Source organism: Ctenopharyngodon idella, chromosome 3 (assembly GCF_019924925.1).
Source record: "Ctenopharyngodon idella isolate HZGC_01 chromosome 3, HZGC01, whole genome shotgun sequence".
Taxonomy (NCBI): Eukaryota; Metazoa; Chordata; class Actinopteri; order Cypriniformes; family Xenocyprididae; genus Ctenopharyngodon; species Ctenopharyngodon idella.
Genome location: NC_067222.1, coordinates 16,099,549 through 16,126,089, shown reverse-complemented (window position 1 = coordinate 16,126,089; position 26,541 = coordinate 16,099,549). Strand labels below are relative to the sequence as shown.

Below are 26,541 nucleotides of genomic sequence, written 5' to 3'. Positions count from 1 at the left end.
TAAACCTTATTGTAAAGTGTTTTTTTTCTGCTGATTATATAATGAAAACAAAATATGAAAATGTATTTTAAATTAATCTCTAAAATTATGTGAAGAAATGTACGCTATGTACCTTCCCGTTTTTATCTCAGACGATTAACATCACTTGAGAGAGAGTGAGAGAGAGAGAGAGCAATGGAGAAATGAAGTGTGAGACACTCATGTGGTGCAACTGCGGTTTGTGTCACCAAATTAACCTCAACACTTCCTCTAAACACACTCACTGTAATCTATTCATGTCACCTATAACTGAGGTCAGAAAGTATGGCATCTTCTGTTAAATGATGGTCATATGATTACTTAAACATCAGTGACACATTACTTATCATGTTTTGGCTTTAGCTTCAGTTAAAGTTGTGTGTAGTGAAACTCTGTTAACTCTTTTTGACGCTTCTGCTTGACCTACAACACTGAACAAGCTCACATTTACTGACATGAGCTGATGCTGACAGTTCAAACCCTACGAGAAACACACATCTATCTACAGACAGCAGCAGAGACACTCTCCTCTGGAAACACACGAGTGTTTGTTCAATAAACTCGAACGTGACAAAAAAAATTCTTCTGGAAGAATCAAATGTGAGTAGAAACAACAGCAAATGAATTCATGTCACCTTCAGCAGTCTGAAAGTCTCAGAATTCAAATTATGAGCCATATAAACTGCTGAAATATTCAAACAATACTGTCTTTACAAAGTTTTATGACTTTGTTTTTTTTTTATATGCTCTGAAATTTGCTACGTTATACATTAAAAACAGTGTAACAAATTACTGTATTCCCAAGTTACTTCTTAATATCAGTCACATGCGATGCTTATATATGTGGACAAAACATCAAAAGCACCGAACAGACTGGCTGTTTGTGTCTGTTGTGCTCTTATATTTTCAGGTTAAACTGCAGTTTTTACCCCTGACATATAGACTGTAAAGTATGTACATAAGCTCAGTCACCCTTTTCTCCAATTTAAAGTGCAACACACAAAGTAAAAATGCACATCGATTGACCCATGAACCATCAAGGTAAGATGGCAGAAAATTTTGTTATTTTCCTGTTTATTACCGTGAAGCTGCTTTGAAACAGTCTGCATTGTATAAAACACTGATATTGAGTGAGAGCACACAGTTCCTTACTTCATTACCTGTGCATGACAAAAAAGTGAGGTAGGCTTGTATTTAAGCACACAAACGTGCGATTTAAGTTTTCAATCCTAACTGAACACAGGACCACCGTTCTTGATGAAAGTCACAACTCAACCACACAGAAGACCTGCATTCACTGTTGCCTCCAACCTGAACAAACACCCACCTCTTCATCACACCCGTGACCACATCACCCACATGACTTCCTGGAATGAACAGGAAGGTGCAGACATCTCACAGGACTCACCAGCATGAGCAGCAACAGCACTGACTGAGGGAATTACGTCAGATGGCCGTGGTGTTAACCAGTAATAAACTACATTATAACGTGGCCTCAAAAAAAAAAAAAAAAAAAAAACACAACAATCAAACAATAGTCTGGATCTATATGCAGATAAAAAAGGTGTTTAATTGCTCCAATCATGAGACATGTCCATAACTTGACCAATAAAACACATGACATGTAGGTTCAAGACCTTGATACGTAACCACATGAAAGGCACACGTACAAACAAACAATAATACACACAAGCACATGGTTAAATAACTGAGAAAACAACAAGCAACACTTGGAAATAATTAGCATGAACAAAAAGAACTACAAATACCATGAAAAGAACTACAAAAGAACAACTAAAACAAAGATTTGTTTCTTTTCAGAACAAATCACAAAGATGATTGTGATGATTGTTTAAAAAACACATTTATTCAGTACACACGAATGCCGAACCAAAAATGTTTTGTATAAATATTTATACTGTTACACCCCTACAGAGAAGAAGAGAATGTTTTTCTAATAAAGTGCCTTGCTTTAAGCTTGTGGGTTCATTAAGTGCATGCAGAACAAGTGTCTTCAGCTGCTTCTTGAAGGTCGTATGGAGGCCAGCAGCTCATTTCAACAGAGAGGAACAGAGACAGTGAAAGGTCTGGAAATCTACTTTTACTTCGTTGTGAAGGAAAAACAAGGTGCTGTAAGGCGAGTGCATATTAAAAATGAGCCGTGATGTTGAGCATCAGATGGTGATCATCATCTGGACACTGAAGATTCCTGCAGTGAACGCGGATCATCAGGTCCAACCTTCAGATCCCTGCGTGAAACACATTCAGATTCAGTTTGGATTCATCCGTCTCAGCTGTAGGTTACTTCATCATCCATCTGTGAAATGATCATGTGATTCAGTGAAACACAGTTCAAGCCTTTCTCTCAGTTTGATTCACTCACCTGTTCTCTGGATCATCCTCATGCTCACAGATGAGCCGCGCTTACCTCTGAAAACAACAGACTGACACTTATTATTGCATACTTTAGTTTCTAGGTGATTTTGTTTTGGAACCTTCAGAAAACTTTAACTTGATTTTTCTTAAAACTGACTTTGCTGACTATGTACTTCAAACAGATGTAGCCTAGTCATTTTTTGTCAAATCATACGACATTTTGAAGGTTTTTCGACAGAGAATGTGAAAATAACAATAACTCATTTTTGAAAATTTGCTCATTGCGACTCATTTTGCCAGCACGGGTCACATATATAAATTCATTATCTAGAAATCTGTTTACCAATGTGACAGATTCATAAAAAAATGTTAAAGCTGATTAAATGAATGAAAATGTTGATGACAAATGAATGAAATTGATGATGACATGAGCTCTTGTGAACTAGTGTCAGATGTAAAGACTGAAGTACGATGTTAGGAAAGATCAGTCTGGACTCACCTGAAGATCCTTCTACGCAGCATGAAACAGAGAAATGCCAGAAGAAAGATGATGACGAGAACAGAAATCCACCACAAGTGATCTATACGAGCCATTGGCAATAAAATCATGAATACATAAACCAGTGAAATCAGATGATCACTAACAATGATGAATCAATATTAGAGTTTAGGGTTTGAATCTCTTGATGTTTCACCTGAGAGCTGGAGAGACGGAGTCACTTCATCCAGAACATCTTTAAAACACACAATGATCACAAATATCAGACAATATGACATAAAACAAAGACCTGTTCACATTCAAACTGGATTGAGTCTGAATCAGATCTGAATCAGTATTTTATTAGTGAATTAGACACACGTTTATCAGCTGAAACTCACCTGAGTTTGGAGTCGCTGCAGTTTCATTCCTCACTGAAAAACACATTCACAATCATCATGATTCACTTACAGAAGATTCACTTCAACACAGAGTTTGATCTGAATCAGGACAGATTCACTTCAACACAGAGTTTGATCTGAATCAGGACAGATTCACTTCAACACAGAGTTTGATCTGAATCAGAACAGATTCACTTCAACACAGAGTTTGATCTGAATCAGAACAGATGTGTGTGTCTCTTTTAATGAACATCTGCAATCATGTCGAGGCAGATTCACATAGTAATGAATGTGTTTGAAGTGTATCAGAAGTGAATCTCAGTCATCATTTCCTCTCCTTCATGTCACTCCAAACCTCTGTGACTTTAATTTCATGGACCAAAACCACAGAGGTTTCCTTTAAACAAATATCTGCTTTTGTGTTTGACAGAGGAAAGAAAGTCATTCAGGTTTGGAATGACATGAAGATATTTCAGTATGAAGTGTCACTTTAAGGATCATCTGTCCATCATAAACATCATCATAAGAATTAAAGTGTCTCTCACCTCTGAACACGGTCTCATGTGTGATCTGGAATGAAAGAAAGCAACGTTTATAGTGTTCATGAAGGACTAATTACTGTGTGAGTTTATAGTGTTCATGTTGAACTGCAGCTCTAATGATTCATAATTAAATTAAAAAAACAAGATCAACATTTCTGTGTTTAAAGGGGTGATGAACTGAGAAATCAAATTTTCCTTGAGCTTTTGACATATAAGAGGTCATCATACTATAAGAATATCCTGTAAGTTTCAGAACTGAAAACTTCCTTGTTAGTCCAATAAAAGCTTTTATTGACACCAGGGGCCAGTTGCATAAACTTAGTCATTATATTAAAGCTGTGTCTTAAAACAATGCAGTTCATGACCCTTTTAAATATGAAAACAGATGAATGTTGAGAGAGATTGAGTTGATTTACTCCTTTAGAATGACACTGAATCTCATGATGAAGTTGATCCACACAGTGAGAAGTGACGAGACATTCAGATGAGACTGAAATAACAGGATACATCCGTTTGTGTGGATCTGATGGATCTGCTAACAGACGCCCGTCCTGAACAAATCAAACACAAGAGGATCAAGTATTGTGTACTGCCAGAGAGATCTGTTTATCTGCATGCATGCATGCATGCATGTGCGTGTGTGTGTGTGTGTGTGTGTGTGTAACAGTCACCTTTGTATACCAGCTCTGTTCGCAGTCAGGATCATTGAGTGTGTGATTCAGAATCACAGGCAGAATCTTGTACATAAACCCCACTGTTGTCTGAATCTCTCCACACGTCATGTTGATAGACATGATTCAACTCAAATGAAGAACCTGTTAAAATCACAGACCAAATCACTACATTATATTACTAGTGCATGACAAGGGTTTTCTTGGAATAAACATTTAAATGTTTCTGAAAAAGGTCATTTAACAATGAAAAGGTTAAGAGAATCACTTTCTATAATTTATCATATGCAAATACGCTTATGAATTTCTAAAGAGCATGTGTGGAACTGTGTCACCATTATGTTCCGTTCATGGACTTTCAGTTTGTTGTCACTCCTGTCTCGTGTTTCCTGTTCCACTTTACCGCCACTCATCAGTCACCATGGACACTAACAATTCTCACAGCTGTTCGTCATTTACCTTTGTGTATTTAAGTTCCTACCGGAGTTCAGTTCATTGTCCGGTATCGTCTATGTTATGTGTATGTGTTGCTACCCGTTCGTCTGTCTGTTGGATCTGTGATATATTAAACTATTTATTGGATTATCTTCGTCTTCCTCGTCTGTTTGCCAGCAGCCATACGTGACACTATGTAAGCATTTCAAAGAGTTGCTAAATTTTGTCACAGGTTGTGTTGACGATATTGAGGCAGTCTTTTATAAATCCACATAAAGAGAGCAGCGTATATTCCACATCCAAACATAAACAAGACCCGGAAACAATGAACAGAAACAGGGGAACTTAAATACAGGTGCAGATCACAACAAAACCTGCCCAATTGGTCCTCAAAACTAGCCCAATCGCATTCCAGGGACTAAATGTCACATTTTGAGTCGTGAAAACCGTGGACTTGGCAACACTGGTGCAGATGAGGTGATTAATGACACACAGCTGACAGCAATAAAGACTCAAATCAGTATCCATGACAACAAACTAGTGGCATGAAATCGTGCAAACAGGAAGTCCAAACTGAGGGTCTGTTTATATGACACCGTTTTCAACTAAACACGAAAAACTTTTTATGCATTTTTGGCCCTTCATTTACACAACAACGTCGTTTTGGTGCCCTGAAAATACAAATTTTTGAAAACGTGTTTCAAAGTGCAAGTTTTCAAAAATGATATACCGTTGTCATCTCCGTGTAAACTGCAAAAGCGTGAATCTATGACAACAGTCATGGCATGCACATGTGTATTACATGTTTAGTCTATTCACCTTATTTTTCAAAGCGAAGGTAAGGTGTTTTCTGTTAGTGTGTGAGACTTTCAATTTATTAGCCGCTATAGGGAAATAATGAGAAGAATATCAAAGTGCAGCAAACTGTAAAATAAGGTGGATAGGCACGTGTGTTTGGCGCGAGTGCTCTGTGAAATAATGCGTGTATGCGCAGGCGCGTAGTCTTTCTTTACAGAGTGACATCGCCAACTACTTTCTGGCATGTGTAATACAGCGTTTTTAGTCATTTTCTCAGATCCGTGTGAACAGGGATAGTTTTGATAATGTTGTCATCTGTACAAAGAAAACTTTTCCGTTTTTAGTAGTAAACGTGAAACTGTGACACATTTAAGCGGATTACACTACATCAAACGTTGCACAGACTAGTGTGTGTGTGTGTGTGTGTGTGTGTGTGTGTATAGATATATCCCAGCAAGCAATAGCCGTCATTTCACCGTCTCGGTTAACTATAGACCCGATATAGTCTGGCTATGTGTAACCCACTTTTAGCCAAAATAATCTTTAATTTGGTTACATGTCGTTTTTGCCAAAATAACTTGCGAGATGTATGATATTGCATCATGTAAGCAAAGTCAACAGTGATTACAAGGTGTTTGGTTTAATATCTTTGACATGTTCTATTGCATAGGCTGTGCGTAGCCACGATTTAGCTCATAGTGAGGCCGGCTATTTGTAGCCCACCTATAGTCAATCCTGATTTCGTGGCATTTCATGACATGGTCTGTAGTCACGATTTAGCTCTGAATTAGATAGGCTATGTGCAGTCTGCTTTTAGTCCACCCGGCGAAATCGAGGCAATTTTTACGACTTGGCTACAGCCCTGATTCAGACCAGCAATGATTGTAACCAAAATAGCGTTAAGTAATTTTCGGCCACAAAGCTTGTGGGATTCATGATATACCATCAAATGCAAGTATACATTTGAAACAGCATATTTTTTGCTGTCACACAGTCCTACACATTCTACGATATATATATATATATATATATATATATATATATATATATATATATATATAACACCACACACATATATGACTGTCTTTAATTTTAAGTTAAATAAAAATTTACAATTACAATTCTCAACCGCTAGATGGCAACTGTGGCTCTACTGAGACATGACCACTGGCAACGCGAGACTTGAAAGTTAGCTCTCGATCACTGTTGCCAGATCTCGCGATAAACATTTTCGCCATTTTACGACTGTTGGAGACGGAAAGCAAGCAACAGCAAATGTTAAAGGAAATTCTTTCCTGTTTTTGGTCTTGTAAGTATCTGTTTTTCATTTTGACATGCGTTCATTATTTGTGTACATCATGTGTTATCATGTGTAGGAACCGTGACATTTTAACGGGACTCAGAGTAAGCCATGTTGTGGTTAGATTAACATGCTACATGCACATGTACAGTATGTTTACTTGTGCCCTAAAACTCTCTAATTATCTAAATACAAGGGGGTAAACATGAAACCTGTGCACCCTATTATTATTTGTTACGAAAGCCTCGTATATCTTTTAATCTTTTGATCATTATGATATGAAAATATGAGTTTTTGATTTGGCAAGGCAAGTTTATTTTGTATAGCACATTTCAACAACAGTTTTCAAGGCAATTCAAAGTGCTTTACATGAAACATGGAATTTATGGACCCGAAAATTAATCAGGTTGTTTTATAAACCAAAAAACATTGTTAACTTTTTTTATTTAACTTTTTTTGTCAATTTTTTATATTTTATCATTTTAAGTTGTAAAATGTTCCTTTTTTTTTTTGTTAATGTTTATTTGTATTGTATTTGTAAAATTTAATTTTCATTATTTTATCATTTTGTATTATCTTGAGTTCTTTTTCTAAATAAAACCTTTATATTTAATTTGTTTGGACGGATTGTCATTTATGAGAACCTGTTATATTTAAGTGAAAAGAATCCTTTAGACATTATTTTGTTGTCTATTACATGTATAGATGTAATCATTCATTAGCTGTATATTTGATTCTTGGGTTATGGTTAAACGTCTATTAGATTTTCACTGACAGCCCAAATTTAGCCTTATTTTAGCCTAGACCCATATTCACCGTCTATTAGACATAAATATGTAGTCATCTAATAGCCGTCTAATTGAGGACTAGTCTACTCTTGGGTTATGGTTAGACGTCTATTAGATTTTTACTGACAGCCCAAATTTTGCCTCGTTTTAGCCTAGACGGCCGGGCTGTGTTTTGACGGCTATTAGACGTCTATTAGACATAAAATTGCTTGCTGGGTATAGTTGAATGAATTATTTGTCAAGCAGCTGTTGATGAGAAATTGTTAAATGGCCACTTTCTGTTGAGATGATTAATGGGTGAATGACTAAAACTGAGAAACTGAATTAACAACATTTTTAAACTGAGAGAATGTGAAATAATTTTGGTTCTTTGGCCATTTTTGTCTTGTCAGATTATTTAGTTTATATATATATTTAAGATAGCAATAAGATATATGTATGCGGGGACCGGGTATGGTTGAAACTCTTTTTGTTTCAGCAACTGTAATCGAATTTCTGAGCTAGAACTGTGCTCAAACTTTTATACAAACTTGATCACTACAAAAGACACCAATTCAAACCTCTGCAAGATTTAATCTTTTTGCTTTGTTTCCAAGACATACTTTGATGTAAAAACAATAACTAGGTTACAGTTTCACAATATCTGACGTTGTTCTGGCAAACTACTTCTCAGAGGATATATATTATGTATTAAGAGGATCCCGACCCCTCCCCCCTTAGAGAATCGCGCGCATGCGCAGTACTGAATCAAAGAGGAACATCTCCAGAACCCTGACTATCCTAATATACAGCTTCTGTCTGTCCGTGTTGTAGACAAAAACAGCATAAACTTTTTTTACCCGATAAATATCTGGCAGGGATGAATAAAGCGCTGTACAAAACAACTTAATCAAGTATTTTTCTTGGGTTCTTAAAAAAATAAACACACATAGCCTAATGCTTTTTGGGACATCTCACTCTAATTATCAACTTTCATATAAAATGTACAGGCAGCCGTCGAACATTATTGATAAACTGTTGCTATTTCTTGATTTCTTCCATTTCATCGTTCAAGGGGAAATATTGTGAACATTTTGTTTTACAGTATCGTTGGTAAAAGTTATGAATCGTCCTTCAGACAGCGATGATAAAACTAAGACAGTTAAACGCTTATAAATAAAATTTCTATTTCTTGGATTTTTTTTTAAATCTTTCCTCTGAAATTCCTAACATGCCTTTTTCAGTAATTCATCCTGGCGCTGACACTTAAAATCCTTAACAACAATCAACAGAAACCGTAATTAAACCTATAGACTGACTATATTAAAGCTGTGTTTACCTGATAGCAGATCTTCAGAGTTAATGAATGAAGGGCTCTTGATGGCAGGATGGTCTCGTGCTGTTGTACTGCAGCGCGAGCGCGTCAGAAACAGGCAGGCTAGGCTGACATAGGAGGAGGAGCTACATTTGTTCTTACTGTAGTTAACATGAGAAACCAGCATAATGAATCACCGCAGGAGATGCACTTCCTGTGATCGCCAGTGACATGTAACACGGTTCAAGTGTGCGGAACTGCGTTCTGCAACATATGATAAAGACAGAAATATTGATCTGTATATTTATATGTGTTTTGAAAGCCTCGGTCCAGTAATACTCCAGTCCAGTTCCTGTTGTTCTACATATATCGTGTCAAACCACTGTTTGGTCCAGTTCACTCTGTGTAGTGTGAATTATCATTGCTGTTATAAAAGTTTTTAACGTGTGGGACTCTGTTCCCAAAACACTCTTTGGAGTTTCTTCATGTTTTCTTATTTTCCCAAGTGAATAAATCCACTTCAATGGTGAAGAGAAAAGCGTGGAGACAAGAACATCAGCTACACTTTACTGAATTCATCATCATAAAGTCCAGGTGTGTCCTCTTTCATCATCGTCTCCATCTTCTTTATTCAGATCTGGAGAATTCCTCTTCTCTCAAACTTCAGCTTTATGCTTCTTTTTAACTTTAATCTTTCTTTCTCCCAGTAGTGTTTCCAGATGAGCTTTTGAGCTTCTGTCCATCAGAAGAATCCGGATCACTGGATCATCTGGACTGGAGCTGATCTCTGAAAGAGACAGAAAATATGGAGTGTGAATGTAAAATAAGGCAGAGTCGACTGTATTGTGATTCCCCAGGTTTAGATAAGCGACAGCAGAAATGAACTCACATGTACATGAATATATTCATCAGCTCAGTGTGAAGCAGGATTGGATAGAATAATATTAACTCAAACTGTCTTTAAAGCGTGTAAACGGAGTTTCTTACCAGGAAGTGTTTTAGCTCCGGTCGCCATCTTCACTGTATAATCTGAACACATGAAGCTCATAAAAACGGTTCCTCGAAAAGAAAAACGCTTTAAAACATAAAAAAAAAAAAATCTCAATAGATGCTCGAAATTATTACTGATATCACCAAACCAACATATGAGCATAAAATACAGCAATGCGCGGAATATAACCTCACAAGAGTCGAGCTGCTGTTCAAGACTGTTCACTTTCACTTTCACTTTCGGTTCACGTGATCCTGCGGAGGAGGCGCCTGATATTCCTGCACGTGCCTTGTGACGGAAATCATTCGGGAATCTTAAGAGCAAGAATGAGCAGATATTGATGACGCAGTTCTAGCGTTCACTAACTGAACACACACACACACACACACACACACACACTGTACGGAACACCAGGCAGAAACAGACACACGTGACTCATGAGAGCGCTTAATCAGTAAGCGTGATTAATTCTGTCAGTAATAATACAGATATAATAACGGTCACGTGATTGGACTGATACTGCCTCGTATGAATGAAAGCCGTTCAAGAGTCATCAGTTTGAATGGAGATTTGGCGCCATCTGCCGGACACTCAACAAACAACAACGTCAAAACAGAAACTTCAAGCAGTAAAACAATCATGTACTCTGAAACAGTGTCAGGAACTGACAGAAACTGATTAAAATCTGCATATGTTATTGTTGCCAGGCATGTGCTGCAGTAAAACCAGCTTACACTGTTCCTCTGTGTCCGATTTATGAATAACTGAAGAAAAACAGATTGACATATTATTAGTATATTTCATCAAAGTATTTTCTATTCATTCAGACATTTAGTTTAGGCCACTGATTAATTATCAAATATGACTTTATGACGGAAGTATCATTTTTAGTCTTTCATTGTTAGTCTTTGTTTCTAACAATCACACAAATGATAATTCAGTGATTATTTTACACCAGGGGTCTCAAACCTGTTTTAGCATATGGAGAACAGAGGTTTGGGAAAACAGAAAAAAAGAAACAGCAAAAACTGGTTGAGGAAATGCAGAAGAAAAGAGAGCTTGCAGATGTTCAACAGGATCAACACAGAGCTTCAGATAAACAGATGAAGATGTGTGGATACTCCTGCAGTTTAAGAGTGTCATTAAAATCCTCCGTCTTCCAGTTCCATCAGGATCAGCTCATCCTCATCATCTGGTCAGCAGGATGAAGCTGGAGAACCCAAAGCTGGAGCTGATGTGCTTTAACAAGTTTCTAGAACGAGTTCATATGAACAATCAGTGTGAAATGATCCTGATGAACTCTTGTGACACTGAACAGAGAATGAGACAGATATGAACTGTCAAAGATCATCAGTGAGAGTTTGAGTTCAGATCCTGTCGACACTCAGCACATTTCTCTCTGTCTCTTAATTTCTAACTCTTTAGACATTTTGATCACAGTATTGTGTAGTAAGCATTATTAATTATGTTTTAGCAATGTTTAAGTGATGAATTTTATCAATGACTGAGATACTGTCAGAGAATGAAAATCTGCTATAGAGATCTTCAGGTTTCATCATTTCAATTCCTGAAGTCAAATCAAAGTTTCTCATAATACGAGTAAATATTAAACAAGTGTGAAAGGACACTTGAGAAGGTCAATAAATTCATGATGTTGACAGTATTTGTGTCGAGTGAATCATATGAATATGAATCAATATGAATCAGATTGACAGGTCTGAGAGGTTTGATTCACACATCTGTTTATTTCTCACACTTTCCTCCACCGTCTGATTACAGCACTGAGCTTTAACAAACACACACTTCAATCATATTTCATCAACAGTCTGTCATTAATATCCTTATCATAGATCTTTTTCAGTTCATTATAGAGATTAAGCTGTTTAGATTAGTAATAAACTATAATATCAAGCATTTTTAGCTTTATCAGTGAGGCATATGTTCAGAAATATGTTGTTTTGATCATCTGTCAGATCTCTGTCAGTCTTCTTGTAGACACTCAAATGGGCTCTTTCAGTTTCTGACGGATGATCTCACCATGCAGATCCATGACAGTATTTCTGGAAAATACTATAGTACTCTCCTCTCTTCTTCTCAACATATATTACAGGATCATTGGCTTCTCTGAACAGGTTGTGTTGGTCAGTGATCATCTTGTTTGATCTCTTACAGATGGAAAGAACCAAATCCATGAAGAATTCATTCTTGAACAGATAATTCACTCGTCCATCCTGATGTTCTGTTACTCTCCTCTTGATGTAACCTGTGAGTTGTTGAATGCAGCTGATGTTGTAGCCCATCTTTGAAATGTTAATTGACTGAATCATTCTGTCTGTCTGCTGAACAACATCTGTGACAAATGATCTGATTTGAGCTTCATCCTCTTTAGATAGAGGACCATAACCAAACATCTCTTTAATTAATATGCGATGTCTTAAAGCTCCTGTAAATCTACTGGATTTCTTTATCTTCACATAATCAGAATAACTCATCACAGTGAAAATATCCCTGCTCCCCCTCCAGTGAACTACAGAAACACTTTCATAGACGTCACTGAGAATCTCTCTCACATCTCTCATTACATCAATGTCTCTGATTAGAGGAGTGTCTCTGATGATCTTCTTCACACTCTGTTCCCAGAACAAATCAAACTCTTTCTTCAGTGTTTCTTCATCATTTGTTTTGTCTTTGAGTTTTAAGGCGAGTTCTTTGCTCTTTTCATAGAGAGTGTTTTCATAATGTGTCCTCTGAGCATCAATCTCTTTCTTCAGGTCTCGCTGCTGAAGAACCTCATTTAATTTCCTCTTTGTTTCTCTCACAATGTTCTCCTGAAGCTCTGTGATTTTGATTTCAAATGATGTTTTCCACTGAATCAGTATATCTTTATCTCTGTCTTTCTCAAAGAACTCTGACATTGATTTCTTCACTTCTTCACTTGTCTTCTTCAGTTCTATATGAAGATCAGTTTCCTCAACCTCATGAATTGCTTTATTTTCTATTTTGTTGTGTAATTTGTTCTCAGTTTCCATCATGGCACTGCAAAGTCTCCAGGACCACCTGCTGTATTTGGTCTCCAGTTTCCTGTAAGCTGAAATCTCCAAAGAATTTCTGAAGCTGAAGACGAGTCGTTCCTTCAGTAAAGCCTCCCAGAGATCTTTAATACGATCTTTCAGATTTGTCAGCGTCATTCCATGTGATTTTGCTGAATGAGACATAATAGTTTTCTTTAGTTCTTGAATATTCTCACAGTAGTTTGGGTTTGGTGGAGCCATGGGTGGGCTGCCCTCCCAGAGCTGAGGAAAATACTTCACATCATTATCAACATCAAATCTAATGACATCACTGATATATTCAGCATCACAGACTTCCTCTTCAGCAGCGAGTTTTGTCATCTTATCCAGTTTCTCCTGCAGTCGTCTCCTTCCCTCCATGTTTTTCTCTATAGCTGTGACGTCTGAAATGTTCTGATGCACAAACACACAGCTGGGATTCAGTCTGACCTTCTTCATCCTCATGAAGGCCTGAACAACAATCTGAAGAACGTCCTGCATCTCAGATGGGTCTTCTCCAAAGATGTTGATCAATGTCAGATTTCCAAGACCAACAACAAATGTGGCCAGTTCATTGTCATGATGTCTTGTTGATCTTCCAGTCAGTTCTAGAGCACGAAGACCCTCAGTATCAACAACCAGAATATAGTCACAGTTCATCTGTGTTTTCATCTCTTCTGACACTCTGATCAGCTGCATGAAAGCTCCTCTGGTTGTCCTGCCAGCACTGACGGCAAACTGGAGTCCAAACATGGCATTCAGCATGGTGGATTTCCCAGAGCTCTGAATCCCTAAAACTGACAGCACAAAGACTCTCTTGTCTCCCAGTTTCTGGATGAGTTCATCTAGAACAGCAGAGATCCAGATCACAGGAACATGAGCAGCATCTCCATCCATCAGCTCCAGTGGAAATCCAGAGATCAACATCTCTGCTGCAAGACTCGGGAGAGAAGAGAAGTGAACCTGCAGGTCTTTCTTGTTCTTCTTCACAGATGAACATGATTCATAGATCTGACCGATCTCCCTCATGATGTGCTCCAGACCAAAGGATGCAGCTTGAAAATCCCCAGATATTCTCTCAAGTTCAGTTTGTGCAGCTTTGAGTTGTTCAGATTTATTATAACACTCTTTCAGTTTTAAGACTGTTGACCACTTTTCATCATATCTGTGATGTAGAACAGAAAGATCAGCTGATGTGTATTCATCCAGGAGGATTCTGAGCCATTCAAGGAAAAACATACTGTTATGGTAATTATGTGAGTTCATTTGTCTAATAAAGAGCTTAATGAACTCACTGATGTCAGATTCATGCTGTTGTTCACGGATTTTCTTCATCTCTGTTTGTTTTTTACTTAGTTCCCTTTCAATATCATCTGCTCGAGGTCGATGTAGTTCTTTGTTCTTCTGACTCCACTGATGCCACAGTTTTCCCTGATGAGGCAGAAATGATTCTTTGATTTCTGTCAGATGTTTCTTCTCCAGTAAACTCATCATCTGCTGTGCTGCTGCTCTTCCTCTCCTGCAGTCATCATCATCTTCCTCATCTACTCTGATGTCTGAGTGTTTGGACACATCTTCAAGTCTGAAAGTGGAAGATGATTCTGAGAGACAATCATTTATAGCTCTTCTGAGTTCTTCAGATACTTCTGAATGATTTCTGTCTTTCAAACCAATCTTGTATTTTCCTCTCCTTGTCTCAATGGCAGTAGATTCATCCTCAGTAAAAAGACAAATGAGTGGCTTTCTGATCCTGTACAGATTTTGGATTATTGTTGCACTTCTGTCATTCTTGTGAAGTCGTGGTAGAAGAACAACATTGACTGAGCTCATTTCAGTGAGGATCTGCAGCTGTTTCTCATGGTCTCCTGCATCACCGTGTAGATTACAGAACGCAACACAGTCAGTGAATTTATCTGTGTTTGTTCCAGAGGGGCAGAACCAGGCGATCTCCACCACTCCATCCATCAGGACTCTGGTTCTGCTGCTGCCTGGGCAGTTCCTGTGGAAGAACGTGTTGTGTTTCTCATTGATCAGACTGTTCATCAGCTGAGACTTGGATGAAGACACAGAGCCAAACCTGAAGAAAAACACCATTGGAGTTTCTGCCTTGTAGATCGGCTGGATTTGACTGATGGTTTCATTGTTGGTGTTTCTGATCTTCCAGATCTTGTGGATTTGTCTGAATGTCCAGAGAGGAAACTCAATCTGTTGTGTGAATGGATCAGGAACAAGCAGAGGCAGAGCGTACTGACACTGGGACAGTTTAGTGACCATCAGCTGCTTCAGGAAACCATCAGCACAATGAAACACGGCCATCTGGACATCCATCGGGTGAATATGGTCAGATTGGCTTGTTCTTTTATTGTACAAAGAGACTGGTATGAATATATCATTCTCATCTTCAAACAAGTCAATGCCTCTTTGTTCATTGGGATCTCTAACATGAATGTATCTTGCTCTGTAGTTCATCATCAGTAGTTTTTGTATGAAAGTGTGAATCAGCTCTTCTTCAGCACAAGACTCATGAGACTGTAATGAATGAACAGTTATCTGAAGAACATCTGCAGCTCTCAGTTTATGTTGATGCTTGCTGAGATGAAGTCTGTCAAGGAGTGTTTTTGACTTTGAAAGGTTTTCTTTTTCCTCATGTTGATCTGGTCGCACTTCGTCTGTTCTAAGGACTTCTGAAGGACTCTGTGAAAGAAAAGACACAATTTGTTGTGTTACTTTATCTGCAAGCTCTAACCCATTCTAATTATTCATCACTTTGAACAGCTGCAGCTTTTTTTTTTTTTTTTTTTAACAATAAAACCTATTTTTTTCAAGCATTAAGGATTTCATGAGTTCACATTTATATATAATTAATTAATTATGGACTCAATTGAATCTTAACTGATAATGAATCTGAAATATTCCTTTAACTGTATTTTCAATCAAATGAAAATAAGACTTCAACTGACATTCAAAATAACAGCACACTTGCTTGTTCACTATGACACATTATACATTATACACATTATAGCATCTTCTTTTCAGTCAGTTGATCAACTGGTGTAGTGTAGTCAGCTACGCCGGGCCAGAACACCTAACATCCTAAAAACAGAGACTACTCAAAGTCTCTGGCCAAACCCAAATATTTATTATTCCAAATAAAACACAAAGGAATAATCCAAATAAATTCTTATCCAAATTCAACTAACAAATCTAATCAAAAAATTATAATAATAAAAAACATATCCAATGATATGCAGAATCAACCACAAAAGTAGACTTTCATCCTCCCATCATTCACAGTTGTCTACAGGACTGAACACCTTAGACGGTTTGTGCAACTTAATGGTGTTGGAAAAGCTGGAACAATTGCGATGTACATTAATAAACATAAACCTGCAGCTGAAGCAGCCGTTCTTGCGGTTGAGTTCATTTTAACTCATAAAGGCAATAACAATGGTAATCGCCGGGATTCTCGATGCGTTGATGTGTAATCCTCTCACCTTTCCTTGCTCTCTATGTTCTCTGAATCAGTGTATGTTGGCCATTGTTCCTACAACTGAGTAGTCTGGAAATTAGACACATTTGAGGAGTTGACAACCTTCTATTGGAGGTTATGCAAGGGTCACCTATTTGATTTTCTTTCTCTCATTGCGATACCCTTAATCATGTTTTTTCAAAGTGCCTGAAATGATACACCAGCGATTAAAATGAATAGTTGATTCCCTAGCAAATTGTGTTTGTTTTTCCCCTTTTCTCCACCACCTGAACCACCGTCTATACACTTCTGGAAAAAGGTTATATGCTTTAAACACCACTTCTTTTACAATCACATCATCTCTTTGTTCAGGTTTTGATAGGACAATATAAGCCTCTTGAGCCTTGCCCACCAAAACACTCTATCTATCCTCAGCAGTGTTCTCAGATAAAGAGAAAAACTCATTCAATTTAGGTAGGAATTTACAGTATTCACAATATCACCGGGCTGATAATTCAAACCCTGATGTTCGTTAGTTTAAATCCCAGATCCAACACTAGATATTTTCCCTTCAGCAATCAATCTGAAGCATTTCCTTTCTTGAGCCAATTTTTCCTCTTCTAGGCCCTGTTTCCACCTGATATTAAGAAGCGTTTGGACAATTGGATCACATGTGGATGACTCTAAATACAGGTGTAAATGGGGTGTAAAACATTTTGAGCTTGTTCCCTTTCAACCACTTCCAGAGGTAGTTGAAAACGCATTCATCCGGATTGCTTTTGTAGTGTAAACGCTCATGTGGTCGAATGTGTTCAAACAGCCACTAAAGACGCCTACTCTCCATATACTGACCTAATGCATTAACATTATGGGAATGTGTCTCCCTCATCCACTTGTGATCCGATCGACCAAAACACTTCTTAATAGCAGGTGGAAAAAGGGCCCAAATTTTTGTTGACCCTTAAATTAAATTCTGATAAACTACAACTCAACTCTTACCATGTGTAGATGCTTTATTCCTGCTCTGACTCCTGCTGTTCCAGTATCCCTGTTTTCTCTCTGTTCAACAGACAAAACAATAATACATTTCTTGATTTTAACAGAACTATCATTTCATCTGACCTTTCTTGTGTCACTGGCACATCTATAATAATAAATCAAAGCCTTTTCTTCTGTACTCAATCATTACACAGAAAATCAGTTCATTTCAGCATTACTGTCTGCACTGAAATGATTGTTACTTCAGTTCATCAGATTATTACCAACTCCCTGAAGGTGACGTTATACTTGATTACAGGAAAATAGTAACAGATGGTGTTAAATCATTTACAAGCTCCAAAAGGTGTAAACTATATGACAATATATTTTCAGATGATTATAATAAATAGGAAAAATGTGGACTAGTATCTTAGAGGTTATTGAGGTGTTAAAATCACATGAATCAGTTGTCTCCATGTTTCTCTGAACACTCACCTGATCAGTTTCAGAGCAGATCTTCTTCTTCATCTTCTCTTTCTCTCGTTCATATTCCTCTCTCCACTCCACTCGTTTTCTCTTCAGTTCTTCTTCATGATGTTCTTCAAGGAGTTTCAGTGTTTCTTCAGAAGTCTTTTGTTGATCTTCTCTCATGTTTCTTTCTTCTGTCAGTCTCTTCTCTAAATCCTCTAGTTGTTCTCGTCTCTCTCTTTCTGTTCTCTCTTTCTCTCTGATTATTCCCTCCATTTCACTCATCAGTCTCTGAATCTGTTCATCACTGTGCTGTTTTTCTTTCTCTCTTCTTTTCCTCTCTTCTTCTCTTCTCATCTTTTCCTCTAGTTTCTGTTCCTCCCATTCCTCTCGTTCTCTCATCTCCTCACACATCTGTCTCTCTTTCTCTTTTATTTTTGTTTTATATCCTTCTTCTCTTTCATTAAACTCTTTCTCTCTTCTCTTCTTTTCCTCTTGTTTCTGTCTCTCCCATTCCTTTTGTTCTCTCTTCATTTCGTCTCTCAACTGCACCTCCTTTTCTGTCATTTCTCTTTTATGTCGTTCTTCTCTCTCTCTCAGTTCTTCTTCTCTTCTCTTTCGCTCTTTGTCTTGATTCTGTCGTTCTTCCTCCAACATCATGTTCATACTGTCTTTCTCTCTGATTATTCCCTCCATTTCACTCTTCAGTCTCTGAATCTGTTCATCAGAAATCTGTTTTTCTCTCTCTGTCCTTTTCTTCTCTTCTTCTCTTCTTATCTTTTCATCCAGTTTCTGTTTCTCCCATTCCTCTCGTTCTCTTCTCATCTGTATATTATATTGTTCTTCTCTTTCTGTATATTCATCTTCTCTTCTCTTTCTCTCTTTTTCATGATTCTGTCGTTCATTCTCTATTCTGTTCATCAGTCTGTCTATTTCTGTGTTATTTATGATCTGAAGTTTTTCTTTTTCTTGTCTCATCTCCTCTATTTCATGTTTAAATGACTCTCGTTCTCGTCTCATCTCGTCTCGTATCTCTCTCTCGAGCTCCTCTCTCTCTTTCATTTCTCTTTTATATCGTTCTTCTCTCTCTTTAAACTCTTCTTCTCTTCTCCCACTCTCTTTGTCATGATTCTGTCGTTCATTCTCTATTCTGTTCATCAGTCTGTCTATTTCTGTCTGTTGATTCTCTTTTTCTTTCCTCATTTCATCTTTAAACATCTCTCGTTCTCTCTTCATTTCATCTCTCATCATCTCCTCCTGTTCCTTCATTTCTCTTTTATATCGTTCTTCTCTCTCTCTCAATTCTTCTTCTCTTCTCTTTCTCTCTTTGTCATGATTTTGTCGTTCTTCCTCCATCATCTTCTTCATTCTCTCTTTCTCTTCATCATGTTTCTTTATCAGTTCTTCTCTTTCTCTGTTCAGTTTCTCCATCAGGATCTTCATCTTGTTTTCTTCTTCTTCATGTTTGGATTGAAGATCTTCTTTCTCTTTTATTAGAGTTTCATATCGTTCCTCTCTCTCATTAAATTCCTCTTCCCTTTTCTTCCTCTCATTCTCTATTCTGTTCATCAGTCTGTCTGTTTCTGTGTCATATTTGATCTGAAGTTTTTCCTTTTCTTTCTTCAAATTCTCTTTTTCTTGTCTCATTTCCTCTATTTCATGTTTGAATGTCTCTCGTTCTCGTCTCATCTCGTCTCGTATCTCTCTCTGATGTTTCTCTTCTTCTCTTATTTCTCTTTTCAGTTCCTCTTCTCTTCTCTTTCTCTCTTTGTCTTGATTCTGTTGTTCTTCTTCCATCATCATCTTCATTCTCTCTTTCTCTTCTTCTAGTTTGTTCATCAGTTCTTCTCTTTCTCTGACTCTGTCCATCAGGATCTTCATCTGTTGTTCTTGTTTTTCTCTCTCCATCTCTCTGAACATCTTACATGAGTAGAAACTCCCTCCGTTTTCTTCCACCATGTTGTCTATCTTCTCCAGTAGATCAGACACCTGTGTTCGGTCTCCAGTCTGATTATTATTGAACACATGGAATCTGTTTCCACATGCTTCAATCAGGTTTCTGATCACAGATCCTGGTTTTCCCAAACACTGTTCAATGGATTTTTTCTTCAGAAAATCTCCTCTGGTGAAGAGCACTATGGTGAACATTAAAGATTTCTCTCCGAACGTCTCTTGGATGATCTTCACTGATTTCTGTTCTTCTTTAGTGAATCTTCCCAGTGGAATCAGCAGGAGAAACACATGAGGTCCAGGCAGGATCATGGAGATGCAGTGTCTGATTTCTCTCTGGATCTCCTCATTACTCAGTTCAGTATCAAACAGTCCTGGAGTGTCGATCACAGTAACGCGTCGGCCGTTGATTTCAGATGATTCTCTCTGACTCTCACTGGTCACTGATTCAAAAGATTCTTCTGCCTTAAACGCGTCTCTTCCTAAGATTGTGTTTCCTGTTGCACTCTTCCCAACTCCAGTTTTTCCCAGCAGCACAATCCTCAGATCATCTTCACTCTCTGTTGAACCTGTAAAAGTAAAATGCATTTTTGTGTAGTTTTATGCACTGTGAGAAAGATTAACGGATGTAGTTAGTGTTAAGAAGTTTTATTGATTCATTGTTCTTTATACAGTGTGGAAAAATGTTTTTCTTATTGTTATTATTGACTGCATTTTTTGTGAAATAATCAAGATTTATTTGGCCTCTAGATGTTGACCACTGCTGGAGCATTTCAGAGACACAGCGTCTGTGGACTTTTCTAAATGTTCTAAATCTCAAATTATCCTGATTATACATTTAATATAGTAATTCAGTGATTGGCCAAAATGTTTAGTTTGAACATTCTAATAATCTTCCTCTGAAACACTGAAGCTTGACCCTTGACCTTGTTCTCGTACAGTCGGAATGTTTTGAATATATAAATTTTAGAATGTTGAATTTTGCAGTTCTTCTGTTTAAAAATACAAATGTCTAAACTTCAAATTCTACTGAATAAAGTTTCATGCTCTTTAAAGACTGGTCATTACCTTGTGACAGGACACATTTCTCTAGTGACTGAATTTTCTTCTTCATCTCTTCATATTTCATCAGTTTTTCCATCTGCACCTCCAGAAATGTCTCTGTGGAGAAAAACTCTCCTCTGTTTTCTTCCAGCATCTTCTCAATGTTCTCCATCAATGTGGACACTTGTGTGTTGGGACCAAAGAAATGATGTCGTCCTCCAAATCTCTCAATGACAGACTGTGTTTCTTCATTGAGTTCTGCTGTCTGATGCTCTGAATTCTGCATTATGAGGATCATCATGTGTTTGTCGATTCTGGAGCTGAAGATCCTCTGGATCTCCTCCATTTCTGCTTTGTCTTCATTATTGAGTGGAGCATCAGGAATAATGAGGAGGAAAACATGAACTCCAGGATGACAGAGAGACACACAGCGGAGAGTCTGACACATCACTTCCTCCTCTGAGAGACGAGTGTTGAACAGAGCTGGAAGATCCACCAGACTGATCTGACGTCCATGAAGATCCACGTCTGATCTTCTGTCTGTCTGCTGCAGGATCTGCTCTGATATGGAGGATTTTAACGTGCCGTCACTCCCACACACAACCAGATTCAGCTTCACACCCTCTGAAACTGAGAGAAGAACATTTATAAAAAATATATATATATAAATATATCACTACAAACTATCAAATATCATCACACTCACATCTTTCTGTGTCCTGTTGCTTCATTGTGAAATACTGTGAAGCTTCAGCACAATCCAGGTGTCGTCCATCATTCATTTGCACAATGTCCTCAAACGTCTGCAGAAGATCATCAGGAGAGCTGCTTCTCTGAAGACTGAAGTGTCTGTTGAAGCATTTCTGAATGATTTTCTGTAGGATGTCATTGGTTTCAGTGGGCTCTTGTGTGGTGAGCACCATTGTGTTTTGATAAACGCGCTCAGAGAAAGAGTCCAGCACCTTCTCCACACACTCCTGATCTTCTGCTGAACACTGATCATGTTTGAGGAGCAGAACGATCACATGAGGTCCTGGATCAGACAGAGACACACACTCTCTCACTGTCTGTGTGATCTGATGATCTGAGATGTTTGTCTGGAGCAGCTGAGGACTGTTGATGACCATCACGTGTCTGTCCTTCAATCTTCCTCCTACTCTCTCTACAACATCTGGAGGAGCTTCACTGTCAAACGCTGCTCGTCCCAACAGGAAGTTTCCCACTCCACTGTTTTCTGACACGCTCTTCCCCAGAAGAACAATCCTCACTGAAAAGAGTCAAATCAGACATTCAGAGTTCACGATCCTCACATCACACACTAACACAGAACACATGTGATATGTAACATGTTATGATGGCAAGATCTTGATCTTAATCCAACATCACAGATCTAAATGACCAGAATCCACCAGTAGAAGGTTGAATTTATCACTTGTGTTTTGATAGGGATAAATTACCCATAATTCCTACACTCTTCATCACTTCATGCATTTATGTAGGTAAAGACTTACTGTGAGGAGGTTGGTCTATGCTCCATCTTCTCCTACGAGGAGGAATGTGGGCAACGATCACTGTATGAAACAAAAGTCTTACATTATACTTGACACTCATCATAGTCACATGTACCAACAGAAAACATCACCTTTGAACGAATTGTTGAAACAAGTGAAAGTGTGAGATGCTGGGAAATTACTAGAGAATAAATTATCTTTGGAGTTACTCAGTGTTGCTGAATTGAGGAAAGGAAAAGAATTTAGCTGATTTTCAATAAAGAAATTAATATCCTCGGATGTTATGTATATTCTTGTCTCTGCATATAAATGAAGTCCTTCAAGAGTTCGAATTCTACTGACAGAATGAATTGAAAATGTTTTTGAAGAATCACTTTAAACTCTGATCTGTCTGATTCTCACCTCTGGTGTCAGCGGCGGACATGTTGATATTCTGTTCTCTCCTCGTCTCTGTCTTTAGTCTTCATCTGATCACCTTCTGTGACTCCTGACGTCTGTCTGATCATCGTCCTGCGAGAGATTCACAGTGAGACTGTTCATTCCTCCAGATAATGTTTGATGGAGTTGCACATGTGTGGATATTTCTGAGCAGAATAAACAGAGACTAGCTGTAGTAGATTAAAGGGATAGTTCACCCAAAATGTGTTGAACATGATGTGACGCTTTAATCTCTACATGCTGAACTTGTGCAGATATTCTGCATCATGTTTCTGCTCCAGCATGTTTAGCTAAAGATCATGAACTAAAAACACTTCACATCTGTAAATATTCATGCATCTCGACACTGAACACACACTTTTACACACAGATTTGTTTCTCATACGGTTCTGTGACAGAAATGAAAGTGAAACTCACTGATGTTCCTGCTGTTCATACAGTTATTAATTACATTCATGATTAAAATAAACTCATGTTTTAGTAAATCTGATATTTACATGTCTTCTTACATATAGAGTATTTATTAGGAAATGTGTTACCTGTAGTTTTCATCTGCTTATATGTGTCTTTCTCTGTTGCCATCGTGAGATCAGGAAGAGATCTGAATGTGTGGGTGGAGTCAGTCAGTCAGTGACGTTACAAAGATAAAAGTCCTCTTTCTGTCTGTCTTCTCTTTCAGATGCAAGTAAAAGTTCAAGCTACAGTTCCTGTGAGAATGAGGCGTAATCTCAATAAAGGAAAAAGACAACAGCAGATGACCATAAACAACAAAATATATGCATAATAAAACATAGAACAAGAGAACTTGCAGTGACATTCTGTGAACTGACTCACTGTTTCATTACAGAGGAAAGACTGCAGTTACACATACTGTAGATGTCATAATGCTTGTTTAATTCATGGCGATGCATCTGTGAACTGTGAAGTTTCTGTGGGTCATATATCATTCTAAATAATATTAATAATAATTTTATATATATATATATATATATATATTAATTTTTATTTTAATTATCTTTAATTTGCATATATGCTCACCAGCTTGTGCATGTGAATCACTCACTCTACACTCCCGGTAACCCCAGCAGTAAAACCAAGGTGACCGTCAGTATGCTAGTGGAGTCAATATGCAATTACACCCTAAATGTATATAACTACACCACATCCCCCTTTTTCTTAAAGGGTTAGTTCACCCAAAAATGAAAATAATGTCATCTATTATTCACCCTCATGCCGCTCCACACCCGTAAGACCTTCGTTCATCTTCAGAACACAAATTAAGATATTTTTGTTGAAATCCGATGGCTCAGTGAGGCCTGCATAGGGAGCAATGACATTTCCTCTCTCAAGATCCATTAATGTACTAAAAACATATTTAAATCAGTTCATGTGAGTACAGTGGTTCAATATTAATATTATAAAGAGACGAGAATATTTTTGGTGCGCCAAAAAAAACAAAATAACGACTTCTATAGTGATGGCCGATTTCAAAACACTGCTTCAGGAAGCTTCGGAGCGTTATCAATCAGTGTGTCGAATCAGCGGTTCGGAGCGCCAAAGTCACGTGATTTCAGTAGTTTGGCGGTTTGACGGTTTGACACGCGATCCGAATCATGATTCGATACATTTCCTTGGAATTAAAGGCAACATTGGCTCGATGGTTGAGCGTCCAGCGAAGCGTCATTAGCAACCAGTTGAGATCACGGTCATAAACCCATCTAAAACGTCAACCATACAAAAGAATAGAGTCATAATATTATATTAATAATAATACAATAATGTATTTCCATGCAGCGAGAGTGGTAGAGAACGCGTTATACTCGCATCTCAGCAGTGGCTGGCTGGGCTAAGCGTCATTTTCCATCAGTTGAGATCACGGTCATTTGACTGCTTTAATTGAGATAAACCCATCTAAAACGTGAATAATACAAAAGAATAGAGTCATAATGTTATATCAATAATAATACAATTATGTATTCCACAATTATGTATTACACTCTGCCAGTCACCGCTGACAGACCTGCCAGAATCAAACTTGGGTAAATTTGGTTTTATATTCGCACATTCGGACTTCCGCATAGGCTACAATAACTTTGTACACTACATTGGACATTCAGTGGACGTTCGCAAGTAAGTGTGCAATTAAAATAATACTTGCCCATTTTGATCGATTGTGAAAAATGTTGTAGGTTTACAATCGTTGGTTGTAAATATCGTGTCGCTGTTCAGAATGTGCAAACATTAACTTTATTGCACATTATCAGAACGTTCTTAAACGCGGAAGTCCGAATGTGCGAATATAAAACCAACTTTACCCAAGTTTGAAACTGCCATTATAACCAAGCATTCCCGGACTGATTTGATATTTTTCTCATTCTCGTTCTGTTTCTTTTTTCTTTTCTTTTTTTTTCTCTCTCTCTCTCTCTCTATTGAGTTGAAAGTGTGATTTGTTGGTAAAAATGCTGTTTTTTTCTGATTGCTTGATTGTGAAAATATATTCAACTGAACTGCATCCAGTTTTATGTGTCGTGATTTAAAGCAGGTAGCATTATGCGGGCCACAAATTTAATGCTGACGGGCCGCCTGTTGAGTACCTATAAATGTATTTTTATTATAATTTGCGTTCAAAATTTGCGTGCATATTCGTATTTTTTACACGCAGCACAGTTTTTCTAACCGGAAAGAACAATATAGACTGAAGGCACTTTGCAAGCGCACATTGAGTAGTTTTTGCACTAATTTAGTTTGCCCACAAGGTGTCAGCACTGAAACGGGCTGTTGTTTCAGTCTGAAAAGAAACGGAGAACACAGAACAAGAGTAACAACAAACACAATAGCCGGCCGTGTTGAAGAGCGCTCGTGTGAGGGGATTAAAAGATACTAGCAACTCTATTTTAAACGAGTACAAAGACATTTTATTGTAACTATTTGAGCGAAAAAGACAAGCATGATTCTCTCTAGTGCGCATGCGTCGAGCACTTGTGTTCATGAACGCTATCAAAGGCTCGAGACTGCGCGCGCAAGTAAAAAACGAAGTAACCTTATTTTTCCATCATGTAATGCAGTTGACATTCCTCAAACTTTGCAGTGTTTCAGTTGCCGATAGTCCTCTTAGCAGCGTGAAAAACAAAACTTTTATTCTTAATGTCAATGTGTTATAAACAGAAAGCAAGCAGATCGCGAAAGTGAAAGTGCCCTTTGCGGTCGCATCACGATGTCCCCGCGTTCCCATTTCTCTCAAGGCAAACATGCTGAAAACGATCAGTGAGATAGGTTTTATGCTTTGTTAGTCATCTCTGGGGTTGTGTTCGAATGGCTTAAACCCTATCAAGGAGGGTGATGTGACATATGGTGTCAAAAGCAGCACTGAAGTCTAGCAGGACTTACATGTTTCAAGCACTCGCATCAGCAGAAGTAAGAAGGTCCTTTGTGACTCGTACAAGTGCAGTGACTGTGTGGTGTCCGGATCTGAATACAGACTGGAACGGTTCTATATTGTTTTTGGACAAATATTGCTGTAGCTGACCAAACCCTCCTCCTT

General features: G+C 37.9%; 1 protein-coding gene across 12 annotated transcripts; it reads right to left on the bottom strand.

The window, feature by feature from the left end:
- Positions 1 to 1,568: 1,568 nt before the first annotated feature.
- Positions 1,569 to 26,511, bottom strand: LOC127508091 (uncharacterized). Of its 12 annotated transcripts, none has more exons than XR_007928695.1 (18): positions 26,388 to 26,511; positions 23,540 to 23,707; positions 22,965 to 23,072; positions 22,563 to 22,622; positions 21,758 to 22,318; positions 21,076 to 21,681; positions 18,085 to 20,576; positions 17,611 to 17,670; positions 10,089 to 15,836; positions 9,126 to 9,888; positions 4,487 to 4,630; positions 4,232 to 4,366; positions 3,819 to 3,843; positions 3,274 to 3,306; positions 3,090 to 3,128; positions 2,894 to 2,975; positions 2,402 to 2,448; positions 1,569 to 2,335 (listed from the first exon to the last, which is right to left on the bottom strand). XR_007928695.1 is itself a non-coding variant. In XM_051885690.1 (10 exons), the coding sequence occupies exons 3-10, from the start codon at positions 4,607 to 4,609 to the stop codon at positions 2,328 to 2,330; spliced, it is 492 nt and encodes a 163-aa protein (XP_051741650.1). In that variant the 5' UTR covers positions 4,610 to 4,630; positions 9,126 to 9,888; positions 10,089 to 10,354; the 3' UTR covers positions 1,569 to 2,327. The 12 variants fall into 12 exon arrangements, 2 of the variants coding, with proteins under 2 accessions (XP_051741650.1, XP_051741649.1); XR_007928691.1 differs by having other exon boundaries at positions 1,569 to 2,267; XR_007928693.1 differs by having other exon boundaries at positions 2,402 to 2,975.
- Positions 26,512 to 26,541: the final 30 nt, after the last annotated feature.

Coding starts and splice junctions, on each gene's coding strand:
- LOC127508091 (XM_051885690.1), bottom strand. CDS start 4,609: ATGTCTATCAACATGACGTGTGGAGAGATTCAGACAACAGTGGGGTTT. Junction 2,976..3,089: donor TCCGTCTCTCCAGCTCTCAG/GTGAAACATCAA, acceptor TGGCTCGTATAG/ATCACTTGTGGTGGATTTCT. Junction 2,449..2,893: donor CTGCGTAGAAGGATCTTCAG/GTGAGTCCAGAC, acceptor TGTTGTTTTCAG/AGGTAAGCGCGGCTCATCTG.